Source organism: Fonsecaea nubica, assembly GCF_001646965.1.
Source record: "Fonsecaea nubica strain CBS 269.64 chromosome Unknown Scaff113, whole genome shotgun sequence".
Taxonomy (NCBI): Eukaryota; Fungi; Ascomycota; class Eurotiomycetes; order Chaetothyriales; family Herpotrichiellaceae; genus Fonsecaea; species Fonsecaea nubica.
The window spans coordinates 22,673-35,619 of record NW_019173786.1 but is presented as its reverse complement, the minus strand read 5'-3'; the positions used below and the strand labels follow the sequence as shown (position 1 = coordinate 35,619).

Below are 12,947 nucleotides of genomic sequence, written 5' to 3'. Positions count from 1 at the left end.
ATGACGAATGGGGACGCGGTGCTGCGGCAGACGCATGGACGCATGATGCTCTGCTCCGCCCCCACATCCATGTCCTACTGACGAAAAAAATCAAGGCCCGATACATTACCAGATATTACCATGGGCAGCCACAATCATCTGGCTAATACTGACAAGTACAGGAGTGAAAAACTTGCCTCGTCTGCACATGACCTGTTTGCCTGTTTAGGGGGCCTTGGTTAATGATCACTCTCCACCAGTACAAGTATACCAGAAGACGATGAGGATTGTTAGTGTACGTGTATTCGTAATTCAACGACCAATATGAGCCTCTATGTATCATTGTATCAAGGGGGTATCTCCATGTCCAAGTTCCCAGTTGCCACGCCCAGAAACTCCGTCGTCATTTTGCTGATAGGCGCTGGTGGCGCCCTTTATCGGCGCTACTCCCGATGCCCCGCAGCAGTTCCCTGGAATTCCTTGAGCTTGCGCGACAATAGGCCGTGGCCAGCCTCAACTGGAGTGGAAGTGAAGCCTTGTGCTATTGAAGAACCATTGGAAGCCGGCCATGGCACAGGCGAACTTCGCGAAGATGTTGAAGGTAGAAAGCCAGGAGTGGGAGAAACAGTGCGCTCCAGATCGGACCCCTCATCTTCCATTCGAGAAGCTTGCCCCACGCCCGTCGAGTCACGGTCGAATGTCGAGGTTGTCGGAAGATTGAATGAGGCACGGGTTGAGCTTCCCGATGGCATGAAATGGGTGTCCGTACTGCTTGAACGGACGACATCGCCCAGCTTGCCAAAATCAGAAGAAGCTCGCGCCTGTGATTGAGCAGGCAGTTTCTCATCTGCCACGCTCGAGCTTCGCGAATACTGCCCCACCGCCGGTTTATAGGCAGTGAATCTTGGCTCCGGCAGCTGAACTTCGTTCCGTAGCTTCTCCTTATCGTCTGGCACACGGTTGGCAAACACCACGCGGATATTATCGTAGAGATAAAAACGTCCCTTTGCCGTACAGCAAAATTTGAGGTGAATGAGATAGCGCAGGATGTCCTTGGCGCTCAGAGGATCTCGAGCAGCCAGGACAGCTTGTTTGTCCGATATCCCTGCTTCAAGGATGGGGCCCGACGAGTAACTCCGCTGTCGTACAAATGTCTTTGTGCCAGGCAGCATCCCTTCCAGATCGTACGGAACCAAGAATAGTTTGACTGCCGTCTTGTTGGGGTTCTTTATAATGAGCTGCAGTTGTCCTTTCTGGGGCACCCTGTACGCTCCACCGGCAGGAACTTTGGATGGCGTTAGTGTGGTTTCCTTCTTTTCTCGGGCTTCCTTAGCCAAAGCCCTGCCAATGGCTGTATTCTCTGGCTTTGTAATTTCATCCGCTAAGGCGTCGGGGTCAAGGTTGACCTGGGACCGCCGCGTGCGACGGCGTGGCTCCTCTGGTATTTTCAAATTATGCTCCAGGTCGATATTGCCAACATAAGGACTGGGATTGTCGTCCGAGATTGACCTGGATGCACTCGCAGAAGGATAGTTATAGAAGACCGCTGGGAATGGCACGGTTACGTGGGCCGGGCACTTCAGGCTGGCTGGACAATTACCCTTTCCCATAACTCCGATTTGTGCCACAAAGTCAAGAGGCTTCGACGGAGGAGTAGACATCCTGCCTCGGAGAATTGATTCCTCGAAAGAGCCGACCATCGATGCTCGATGCCGCGCGGATCCGTCAGCGGCCAGCGAAGTTCGGCGTTGTTTCAACCAAGGAGGTACCTGTGGAGCCATGGATGCTTGGTATGTGAAAGAGCTCAGAGAACGACGTGGTCGGTGCCCGTAGGGAGTTGAAGGGCCATCACGGTGCTGCAAGTGCATATAAGGTAGCGGACGACTGAAGTTGGGCGTGACAGCGTCCACTGGAGAGACGTGCAGGGATTCAAAGGCGTTGGGAGGCACTGTTCTCCTTCTCGCCGACCGTCCGATTTCGGTCTTCTGAGGATCCTTTGGCGAGAAATCCAGTGTAGGGTTATTTGTCGCGTGAACTAGGGGGCTCGTCGGGATTCTCATGACGAAACTTGAAGATAAGCTGCTTCCCAAAGAAGGGGCACGCGACCTTCTGAGTATATCCGAAGGAGAACTCTCCTGCCACTTAAAGCTCAGGGTCGGCGAAGTATCTGCCTGCCAGAGTGGAGGAGAATCATTATAGTTGAGCCCAAGATCCTGCCTCCTAGGCGTAGAGAGAGATGCATGCTCCTGGGAAGTCTGTGTTGTCCTGTCCCAAAAGTCACCGAGAAAATCGCCCGTATGCAAGGGAGACATTGAGCGGCGTAAAGCATCGGCCGCAGAGAGTGGAACTGGTCTTGTTCCTGCGTCCTCGATTCCCACCCGAGATCTTGTGCTTTGGTCAGGTTGCACATCATACATTTGCGACAGCGAGGGAGATGTCGCAGCAGCGTCTTGGTCGGCATTGACTCTGGCACACGTAGCCTCCAACCCCGACTTCGGGACCCATGTTGTCCGCTGCCCCCTCTTTATACATTGGATCAATTCCTCTCTATCGCTTGTCCGGATTGGTAACTCATTCTTCTCTCCATGCTCCTCTCGTTTCGAGGTATTATATCTCTCCGGACTTGGAGCATGCTCAAATGGAAATTGTTCCTCCTCGTTGTCATCATAATGCGGTGTGCTGTACCGAGCCATTTTTGAACACAGTTTCCGTCTTTTGGCTGGAGATTCTGAAAATGGTTCACGGTCCCAGACAAAGGGCATGCTCGCCTCCCGCCGACCACAGACGCTTTACCACACGCACTAGAAATGGAAGGCTGCCAAGATGAGCCCCGACTGAAAAGATTTGACAGGTGGAAAACATCACGACTGGGCCACAAAGACCAGGAGAGACGACGATTTCCCCAGTTACTGTTGCATGGTCGATCGGTTGAGAACTTTGGTGGTCGTCGACGGTGTGTGGGAACGCTTGGAGTTGGAGACTCCTTGGACTGCACTCTCGAGGCAGACGGGTAACGGGAACAGGTCAAGGTCAGATAGGAACCAGGAACAGCAACAAAATAGAGCTACGAGTAGTTGCAAGGACGAGGTGACAAGAGAGTAGTTCCAGGTTGAGAGGTGAGAGCCCGAACTGCAGATGGTGGAGTGATTGAGTCATCCGGAGCTGTCCCTGACAGACGGACTTGTAGCCATGTGAGCCAACAATGGGCGCCAAGGGGAAAGGGCCCGCCTCGGTGCCAGTTGATCATCACCCCCCACTGCGTAATAATTCACCGACCACACGAGGTAGAAGCAACTCCGCGCTTGGATGGTATCCATGATCTGTTGGGCCTCAGGCACCAAGTCCACCCACAGAGCGGACAAGCTGAATTCAAGCTACGACACACACAGCTACGGGAGGAATATTCTGCTCTGTGGCACAACAAACTGTACGAAGAATGTGTTGTCTCGAGAGGTGCCCAAAGTAGAGGTATGCCTTGGGTCATTGGTCATAATTAGGCAGGCCTCGGAGAGTGTGTCCACCTGGCACAGGTTCCCGGAGCCCCGAATGGATAGCCCTAAGTGTGAGAGATAGGCGGTAAGAACAGACCCACTACCAACTACCAACATGGTTCGGTTCCTACCTACCTAGGTACTGTCTGGGTAGGTCCCAAGGCTCCGAGGGAGGGTTTGTCCTACAAGACTGAGGACTCGGTACTCGATGGAGGACAAGGTTATGTGGCCTTCGATGGTCCTTTGTCTTGTATCGAGCGAGGTTCTGTTGGCCCGATGGGACCAGACCGTGGTACCAGAGACAAGGCAATGTCAGTGGACATGTCGAGGATTATGAGTGACTCGTTTGCTGGTCCAACCTAGTACCTACCTAGTTATTTAGTATGAGGCACGCCAACTCCGCAAAATTCACATGGATGATTCCATCCCACCGATTATTTTTCCGCAGCGTCCCACACCTCATAACCTCAACCAAATCGCATTCTTCCACTGCGTTTTATCCTTACCCGAACACGCTTTTCTAGGATTGACCAAACACGATGAGTGTCAAACGACCTAGCGATGATACGGCTGCCGGTGCGAAGGAACCCGACAAGAAGAAACGCAAAGGATTCTCTGTCGGACCAGCCAATCTTCCTGATGGCACATACAGGCGTAAAAGTAATGCTTCCGCCGAATATACTGTGCTTCCGTGCTGATATCTGCCAGCACAAAAAATCAAGAACGACCTCATCCAGAAGGCAAAGGTGAAAAAGGCCTACGCGAAAGTCAAGGCTCGAGAGGAGGCCGCACGAATAGCACAAACCGCTACGCAATCCGAGATTGAGCGCAACCCGACTGATAGCCCTCTTAACAATACTTCCAGAAGCCTTGACTTACACCCAGATCGACAAGCAATGCTCAAGAGACCAGCGGCAGGCGACGGACAAACGCAAGTAGTTGAAGACATCGCTCAAAACGAGAATACAAACTTTTACAACCCTTCGAGAAAGCGGGCCCCGAAACAATCACGGTATAAGAAAGAAATAGAGCTTGCAGCTCAAAACAAAGCAAAAATTGAGGCTAAAAGGAAAGCTAGAGAGGCTCGGGAGAAAGAGCACAAAGCCATGGCAAAGGCGAAAAGACCTGGCAAGGATGGAAAAATCAAGCTCGGGCGTCAGGGAACCGCATTGTTGAATCGGGTTCGGAGGTTGACCGAGGAGGGCAAGATATGAAGCGGAAGCTCCAGCTACCGTCAAAAGAAAGCGCCCGTGCTATGGAAGCGAACCCCCCAAAGGCTCGGTTCAGGTCCGTCGACCTGCTGTCATAAAGACGATTGTGAATAAAGCAGACCCTGAGAACGGGCTTTCAATGGAGCCGCACCACAAGAGTCAGCCTGCAATGCAGCCGTTGTTACAGGAGGAGCTAATATGACAAAGACCGTTGAACGAACAAAAAAGATCAATGCTTCAAAGGACAGAGTTTATATCACGCCTTGGACCATCAACCGTTTCTCGATTCCACAACGTACACTTCTCTCACAAATGATCGGTCCATGAACAGAGAGCTATAGACGATCACAAGAATAATCATTTTCTAATCTCTCGCGGTACACATTCTTTACAAACTTTCGATCTGCAGAATGCACCAAAGCTTCGATTCGGCATTGAAATGTCATAACTGCAGTCATGACACCAGTTTTGCTTGCAGTAATAGAGACACGACTCCAGACAATCTTGACCATGCGAAGAACTATTATACTATGCTGGTAAAGAACCATGCGTACAATCATTTCTATTACAGCAACATGGAACCTGGAGAAAGCTTGAAACAACAGGCTGAACAGTCTTTTTTTGATCCCTCGGATGACTGGGAAGCATTCATCGACGTTTGCACCCCCGAAATGGCTGCTCGTACACAATTTGCCATACTTATCGGTTGTCTTAGCGCCCACCGTGATCGCCTTCCAGGATTTTTCAGTCCACGCTTGGAATCAACTCTCGTCTGTTGGGCCTTGGATCATATGGGAAGTCCGATGTCCGACTTCCTCAGGTGGTCATTGGGCCGAGAAGAGGGAGCGCCAGAATACTGGACGATCGATATTCTAGACGAGCATCTGACCCTCTGGAGCAATGTCTTTGAGAGTACACCGGCAAAGCACTACGAGGAACATGTCATACGCTTGACTTCGTCGCTGCACCCCTATCAGAACGCCACGAATGGGCCCAGTATTGCCCATGCCCTTTCCTCTGATCCGAAACACCGAAGGTGGGCATATCAGTTGTGGAAAGTATTTTGGCTGAAACATTTTGAACGTGTCGCCAAGTCACATCAACTTAATGATGCGGAAATGTCAGACACGCTATACCAACGGTAAGTGATTCTGCAGAGTTGTCATGATGTGGAGTGGTTTGATCGCTTCCGATATTGCTTTTGAGGATGTGGAGTGTTATTTTCGTTACCTTTAGAACGGGTGGCTGGTTTAGATCTTCTAGGTAAGTCCTTTACAATTGCTATTTAGACGAGCGTAAGTGCAGTCCTATTTTGCATCGATTCCTTTTGTCCCAATCAATTCATCGTTGGCTGTACTGATATTCATTGCATGACCACTGGTGCCACTTCTCCAAACACCTAGGCTCTCTGGCCGCCTTGTTTCTTTTACAGAATTGCCCGCAATATATCTTCGGGGAAAGGCTTACGGTCACTAGTAGCGACTTAGTCGACTGAAAGCACATCAATGTCTGACTGAATGGAGTATTTATGTCGACGATTCCCCGACATTAATGCTTGTCCTGCTGTTCACTGCATTCAGATGTCAATGTAACGGTTAAAGATAACGAGCACGAAAAACGCAACTTGATCCAAGGCCGTTATTCAGCCGACTTGATCCCCACTACTCAGTTCTTGCAAGTCCTTGTACATGCTGTTCGAAGTACACGGCCGGTGTGATCCCTTTCGTAGCCTAAACCACAGTGCCGCCAGAGTATATCTCGATATCTTATTAATGCGGCGGCATTTGGAGAAGGTAGATATCTATACGTCCGTATTGAAGCCAGAATAGACCCTAATGCGTCTGTCTATACTCTCATACCACGTATCTGCATCGCGTATACAGAGTCGTTCCCAACTTATGCAGACAAGGCTGCGAGTATGGGGCTTTCGGCGCAACGTTTATCCATCTCCGTAAAGGGACCCCTTGGCGTTTTCTGGCGCGTCTCTTCAAGGCCTTCCCAAATTCAGCCAGAACCTCATTATTGAGAAGCGAACTAAAGCTATTCCGTCTGGAGGGGCAAGGGCAAACACGTATTTTGTGACTCAATGACACGCGCCTGAGTTGAATCCGTTCTTGCGCATCAAGCTCAGACCACAATGGCAACTACGTTGACCTCTAGAGATGAACCCAAAGCCGCAGAGTACGCTGGAGGTATGATACAAAGTCCACAAACATTGCCCAATATGCCATCACCATTTTATGCCTGCCTAGCTTTCGCTAATGCTAAGGGAATGCGCAGACGAAGTCGCTGCCTTGGTGCTCGACCCGGGCTATTCCAGCGTCCGCGCCGGCTTTGCGGGCGAAGACACCCCAAAGTCGATTGTTCCTACATTCTACGCCTCAACCGGTTCAGAACGTTTCTTCGGAGACCATGCGATCGATGTGCCTCGTGAAGATGTCGAGATAAAGAATCCCATGGGAAGAGATGGCATCGTGGAGGACTGGGATGCGGCCGAAGCGCTGTGGAAGTTTTCTTTTGCGCACAAACTCACGGGCGTGCGACCCAATCGGGCGCTCCAAGAGTGGCTCAATGATCCCAAGTCGGTACCAGACCTCCAGAAGGCAATGGCAGATGCGGTAGACACGGAGCGGTGCCTGGAAGATCATCCTCTCTTCATGACTGAACCCTCGTGGAATCCCACAAAAGCCCGCGAGAAGTGCGTGGAGATTGCGCTGGAGTCCTGGGCCGCGCCTGCGTTCTATCTGGGAAGGGCTGGCGTTATGGGCGCCTTCGCTGCAGGTAGGCCTACCGCGCTGGTGTTGGATTTTGGGGCGTCTCAGGTTTCAGTGACACCGGTGCACGATGGCATGATTTTGAAGAAGGGTATCATGCGGTCCAACATCGGAGGAAACTTCCTGTCGTCGCAGGTGCGCAACATGCTCGCCGCAAACGAGCCAGACCCGATAACCATCACACCCCATTATCTTGTTCAATCGAAACAGCCTGTGGATGCTGGACAGCCTGCCAATGCGGTGTTGAAGCAATTCCCAGAAGGGTTTCAACCGCCGCGACCATCGTTCCGCCGTTACCAGGAAGAGAAAGTCATTCTTGAATTCAAGGAGATCGCACTACAGGCATGGACGAATCCAACCACGCCATTTCGGGGGCAGGGTGAAATGATAGCGCGGGAGCAACAATACGCGCATCCGTTCGAATTTCCAGACGGGTATAACCAAACGTTCTCGTCGGAACGGTTCAGATTGGTGGAGTCTATCTTCGACCCACAGTGCTGCTATGCACCTCCGTCCGAGTCTGAGGAAGCTCAACTGTACCCAGTACCCGACGCTCAGGGTACGGTGACAGGGTTGATCAAGGCCAGCCTTAACCAAGTGGACGTGGACATCCGACCGTTCTTGCTTGGCAACGTGGTCATCACGGGGGCAGCGTCGCTCATCCGGGGGTTGCCAGACCGGATTCAACAGGAGTTAAGCAAGCAATATCCCAGCACACGGGTACGAATACAAGCATCCGGAATGTCAGTGGAGCGGAAGTTTGGCAGCTGGATTGGAGGCAGCATCGTGGCCAGTCTAGGCACATTCCATCAGATGTGGATATCCAAGAAGGAGTATGAAGAACATGGAGCCAGCATTGTGGAAAAGCGCTGCAAGTGAGAAGGATGGACTGGGGCACGCGGAAGGACAGGTCTGTTGGGTAGCTAATCCGTGTTGGACGAGCCCGACCAAAGCAGCCAGGTGCATGAAACTACTGATTCAGGCTCGGAGAATTGAGTTTCTCAACCTGCGGAGTGACTGACTGGGGAAGTTCACAGCACAATTTGAGATCACGGGGCTACGAGACCATTACGGAAATACTGTGGAAGCGAGGGGAGGGAAAAAGTAAACAAACCAGATGGAAAAGCGTGGGGGAAATATGCAAAGAGCGGCACCGGTCGCTGAAAGGATTGCCAGCGTTCTCCAGAGCGGATGCACGGCACATGATAAGACGAGAGCGAGGCACCGAGGGTAGGGAGAGGACCATGGTTCAGGCACCAAAACGGGGATCAGCGATATGACCCAGGGCGAAGGAATTGGGAACGAAGCCGGGTCGAACCAACCGGATGAAGAAGCGAGGGCGGTGAAGGGGAGGGGGAGACGATGTTGGCGCTGGTGAAGAGAACCAGAAGAACGGCACCGCATTGGAAGCGAAGACAGACGAAGCAATCGGGCTGGACAGACCTAACAGGCAATGAATGAGCGGCCGCGGAGTGAGCGATTGTGTAACCTGTCTTGCCTGTCTGTGGCCGTCAGCATGTGCGGCATTTGCGGCATATGCACCACCTGCAGGCCGTCTGCACCTGAACCAGAAACTCGGGTCGCCGAAGGAAACGAAAATAAGTAGCTAGTTAAATGCAAAGGATCCACGAAACGATGGAACGAGGAGAAGAGATGCAGGAAGCTGTCACCAGACACGTACTGATAGTACCTAAATGCATACATAGTACCGAGCACAGACCTTACTAACGGAGGTAACTCACGCTTCGAGTAGTAGTAGTTGTTGTTAGGGGTTGAGGAAGGGCTCACTAGGCCTACCAGTTACAAGGATGGTAGCCTATTACTGGGCACTGATCGACAAGGAGAGCCCACTACAGGTAGGTAGAAGGCGGGGGTGATGGAGGTGAGGACCCAGTACCGGTAAATAGGGATTGTCGTTAGTTAAACTCGGGAGGAACGGATGATGATCCAGTTTGCCCAGTGCCCAGTATTTAACCAGTTTCCAGTGCCTGGGCATCTACCTAGGTGCTAGGGTATGCTAGGTAAGGAACAGCGAGGGGTCCCAAGGGGTCCAAGGGTTCACCCGTCCATAGGCGCTATTGCGCAACTGATAAACCACCTGATGGTGCCTATACTGTACCTAGGCACTACCTAGGGACTAGATACTCAGGTACTGTATCTACTACCTTAGGTCGGTAGGTAGATATCTAGATAGTGTAACCATCTGCACATGGTTCTTTTGCCGGCCTCCCAAGGCTCCTCTCCTTGTCACTTGGTCTTGTCGCTATCCCATCCACCCATCCACCTTTCCACCTTCAACCATCCCATCTCCACACTTTTCTTTCTCATCAAAACTCAACTGAACATTTTGTCTCGGTGGATCCTCCTGCAACATTCCCTTTGGTGTCCTTTGTCACAGGCCAGGCCCTCGACTCGTGAGCTTGTGGAACTCTCCTTGACTCGACTCGTGGTGCTCGTGGTCTGGTCGGTTTTCACTTTATCGGTTTTTTCCGCCGTCTCCCCCCTCCCGGCCAATCTTTGGATGCTTCCAATGCTCATCCACCTGGATCCAACTCGAACCTCTAAAACAAAGTCAACTACCCTTCCTGAGTGCTGGTGGTATGATTTACTTGGACAGGTATTATTCAGCTCCTACAGCCAAACTCTCTCGTCCCTTTGTTCTCACAGCATTTTCTCACAGATCCCCTTGCGGTCCCACGTCTTTGCACTCCTCAGACTATCCACCGAGTATCTCTCCGATCGAATCGCCCAGACCATTTCCTCGTGGGATTCTCTACCACTTCCTTCCCATCGAAAAGCTTCTTCTGGAATGTCTTGCCTCCCAGCCTACTGCACAAAATCCCTAAACTGAAGTTGCCACTTGGCCATCGTCTGCATCAGCCTTTGCCCGGCGTCTTGGATCCGTCCGCACCCACCCTGAGACCCCGTTAATACGAACAAACCCTTTACCAGAGTCGACCGAGAATCCACCCACCCTCCCGGTCGCCCTATTCCCAACCTTAATTCCATCCCGCCACGATACCCACGCACCACGATACCACAAAGTTTTGGGAATCCTTTTGCAGGCTCTGATGACACCGAGTCAGGTGCATTAAGGTTCTTCCTCTGTTGAGCCTATGGCTGGTTGGCAGAATCATCTCAAGTCGTACCTCGCTCCGTTATGTCGTCTTCGGCGAGCCCTGTCCCCTCAACCACCCCCATTCAAACCATGGATTCTCCTCTAGTACCAGATTCTGAATCGACACATTCCTCGAGCGGGTATGCTCACTTGGATACGCGCTCCTTGACTGCCAGTATAACCGACTATCCCGTTCACTGGGGCCGAAGATACCATCGATATAAGGAAGGCGCCTATCTATTTCCCAACGATGAAAACGAACAGATTCGACTCGATGAACAGCACGAGATATTGAATCGACTCCATGGCCGCTTGTTCTTTGCACCTCTGGACCCGGATATTGTCCACACCGTGTTGGATATAGGCACGGGCACGTAAGTTCTTTATACCCTGCTGTTAATTCTCTGTACTTCGCTAATGACACGACTTGTCAGTGGGATATGGCCGATCCAACTTGCCGACTCCAATGTGCTCCCCCATGCCACCATTACAGGCGTGGATCTGTCGGCTGTTCAGCCTGACGATGTGCCATCAAACGTCTACTTTGAGATTCAAGACTGTGCCGAGGAGGATTGGATACGGCCACTCGACAGTGTTGATTATTGCCACGTTCGCTTCATGGCTGGATCCCTTACCTCGTATGAAGACTTGGTTCAGACGGCAAAGAAGTATCTTCGTCCCGGTACCGGATGGTTGGAGTGTCACGAAATCCACCCCCAGCCTGTATCCGACGACAATACTATTCCCGAAGGTTGGGCGATGAAGACCTGGGAAGAGCATCTTAACTATGCCGCCACCAAAGCTCTCAAGCCGCCGCGACCTGTTCGGGTGGCAGCGGACATCAAAACCTGGATGGAGGAAGCGGGCTATGTGGATATCCACGAGCACATCTCCAAAATCCCCATGGGTCCCTGGCCACGAGATTCACGCCTCAAGAACATCGGCAGCTGGTGGCTTGCCAATTGGCTCGCGGGGTTGCAGGGCTTTACGTATAAGCTCTTCAGTAATGACGGGCTCAAGTGGTCTCGGGACGAGATCGAAGTGCATCTGGCCGAAGTCCGCAAAGCAGCCGTCATGAAATCAGTTCATTCCTATCAGAGACATTATGTGGTATATGGACGAAGGCCGTCCAAGGAAGAGGAGCAAATTCTGAGCCTGTATGGTCATGGGTGAAAGACAAGACCCCGAGTTATTCTGATTGCTTGAGCAGTTGAAAACGATTTCTCCTACCGGACCATAAAATGTCTGGTTCTAACGACCGCCACGAGACCGAGCGCCTAACGAACAGACGACAAGTACTCACGAGAGGTCAGTACCGTGATTTACGGTGCGCGATATATAAGGTGTTCCGTATCTACGGAGAGTCAAGGATTTCGCCCCTCTTGTGTTATGCTTGAGTGCTGTCGAAACGTCCAGTGCTTTCCTGGTCAACTAGCACTCCAGAGGCATCGGCTACGGCCATTGGCGGACATGTTCACAACGCAGTGCCTGCTGGCGACGACGGACGAGGCGGTGAGTGCTCAAATTGGGCAGAGATCTGTGCCGTTTTGGAGTGTATAAGCAATGAGCGTCAAGGGTCTAATTGCAGGGAAGGCTTGGTTTGGATCTATACCCAAGGTTGGATCGGGAAAGGAAAAGGGTAAAGGGAAAATCTCCTCGTTTGTGACATCAAAAGAACATTGTCCTCTTGCATTATCGTTCTCGTCATCATCAATCGTGCCTGGTATTTGTTCCTGTCTAGCAATCGCCGCGATGTCTCCTGGCTCGGCCCGACTTCCGGGGCATGCGAAACTTGTTGATCTGGGAGAGGCTATCAAGATCTTTACGCTCCGCCGCTGTAAAGCAAACTTTTTCTCTACTCAGATTTGCCGTCGTGTGGGGGAGTCAGTTGTTGTTGGGAGAGTTTTGTTCAAATCGTTGGAGAGGCGATAAACCCCAGTCCACGTCCCCTTGGGCAGCCATGCAGCCGCGCACCCAAGTCATGCTGTCATCTATGCAGGCGTGCATGCATGATACGAGGTGGCTTCGGTGCGTGGATCGGTGGGGGCAAACCGACCGATCGAGTCGACCTCAGACTCGGAACTTACAAGGGGACTGATTGACGATCCAGGATCGGCTGGTGTGTGTGTAGGCAGGTGTTTTGCTTTCTCTTCCTCTTCCTCTTCCTCTTCTCCTCTCTGTTTCTTGGCTTGCTTGTGTACGTGATTGGCTTGATGGATGGGTAGTAAGTGACTAGATACATCTGGTGGCACTGGTCATGGTCCTGAACCTGGTCCTACTGGTGGGTGGATATGTCCAGACATCCCAGTCCCGGTCCTTGGGTCTGTAATATTACTAGGTGGATTTTTGCACGCATTCGGGGCTCCTTCCGCCT

At 51.8% G+C, this 12,947-nt stretch overlaps 5 protein-coding genes across 5 annotated transcripts; 4 read left to right on the top strand and 1 right to left on the bottom strand.

Moving 5' to 3' along the window:
* Nucleotides 1-422: 422 nt before the first annotated feature.
* AYO20_10496 (hypothetical protein) lies at nt 423-2,672 on the bottom strand (the record flags this gene model as incomplete). Its single annotated transcript, XM_022648753.1, has 1 exon — nt 423-2,672. One exon carries the CDS (start codon nt 2,670-2,672, stop codon nt 423-425), a length of 2,250 nt encoding a protein of 749 aa, XP_022495260.1.
* Nucleotides 2,673-4,009: 1,337 nt separating this feature from the next.
* Nucleotides 4,010-4,684, top strand: AYO20_10495 (hypothetical protein; the record flags this gene model as incomplete). Its single annotated transcript, XM_022648752.1, has 2 exons — nt 4,010-4,124; nt 4,179-4,684. The coding sequence occupies 2 exons, from the start codon at nt 4,010-4,012 to the stop codon at nt 4,682-4,684; spliced, it is 621 nt and encodes a 206-aa protein (XP_022495259.1).
* Nucleotides 4,685-5,256: 572 nt separating this feature from the next.
* On the top strand, nt 5,257-5,826 carry AYO20_10494 (hypothetical protein; the record flags this gene model as incomplete). The annotated part of the gene is made up of 1 exon (XM_022648751.1): nt 5,257-5,826. One exon carries the CDS (start codon nt 5,257-5,259, stop codon nt 5,824-5,826), a length of 570 nt encoding a protein of 189 aa, XP_022495258.1.
* Nucleotides 5,827-6,818: 992 nt separating this feature from the next.
* Nucleotides 6,819-8,334, top strand: AYO20_10493 (hypothetical protein; the record flags this gene model as incomplete). The annotated part of the gene is made up of 2 exons (XM_022648750.1): nt 6,819-6,873; nt 6,962-8,334. 2 exons carry the CDS (start codon nt 6,819-6,821, stop codon nt 8,332-8,334), a joined length of 1,428 nt encoding a protein of 475 aa, XP_022495257.1.
* Nucleotides 8,335-10,663: 2,329 nt separating this feature from the next.
* On the top strand, nt 10,664-11,746 carry AYO20_10492 (hypothetical protein; the record flags this gene model as incomplete). The annotated part of the gene is made up of 2 exons (XM_022648749.1): nt 10,664-10,947; nt 11,008-11,746. 2 exons carry the CDS (start codon nt 10,664-10,666, stop codon nt 11,744-11,746), a joined length of 1,023 nt encoding a protein of 340 aa, XP_022495256.1.
* Nucleotides 11,747-12,947: the final 1,201 nt, after the last annotated feature.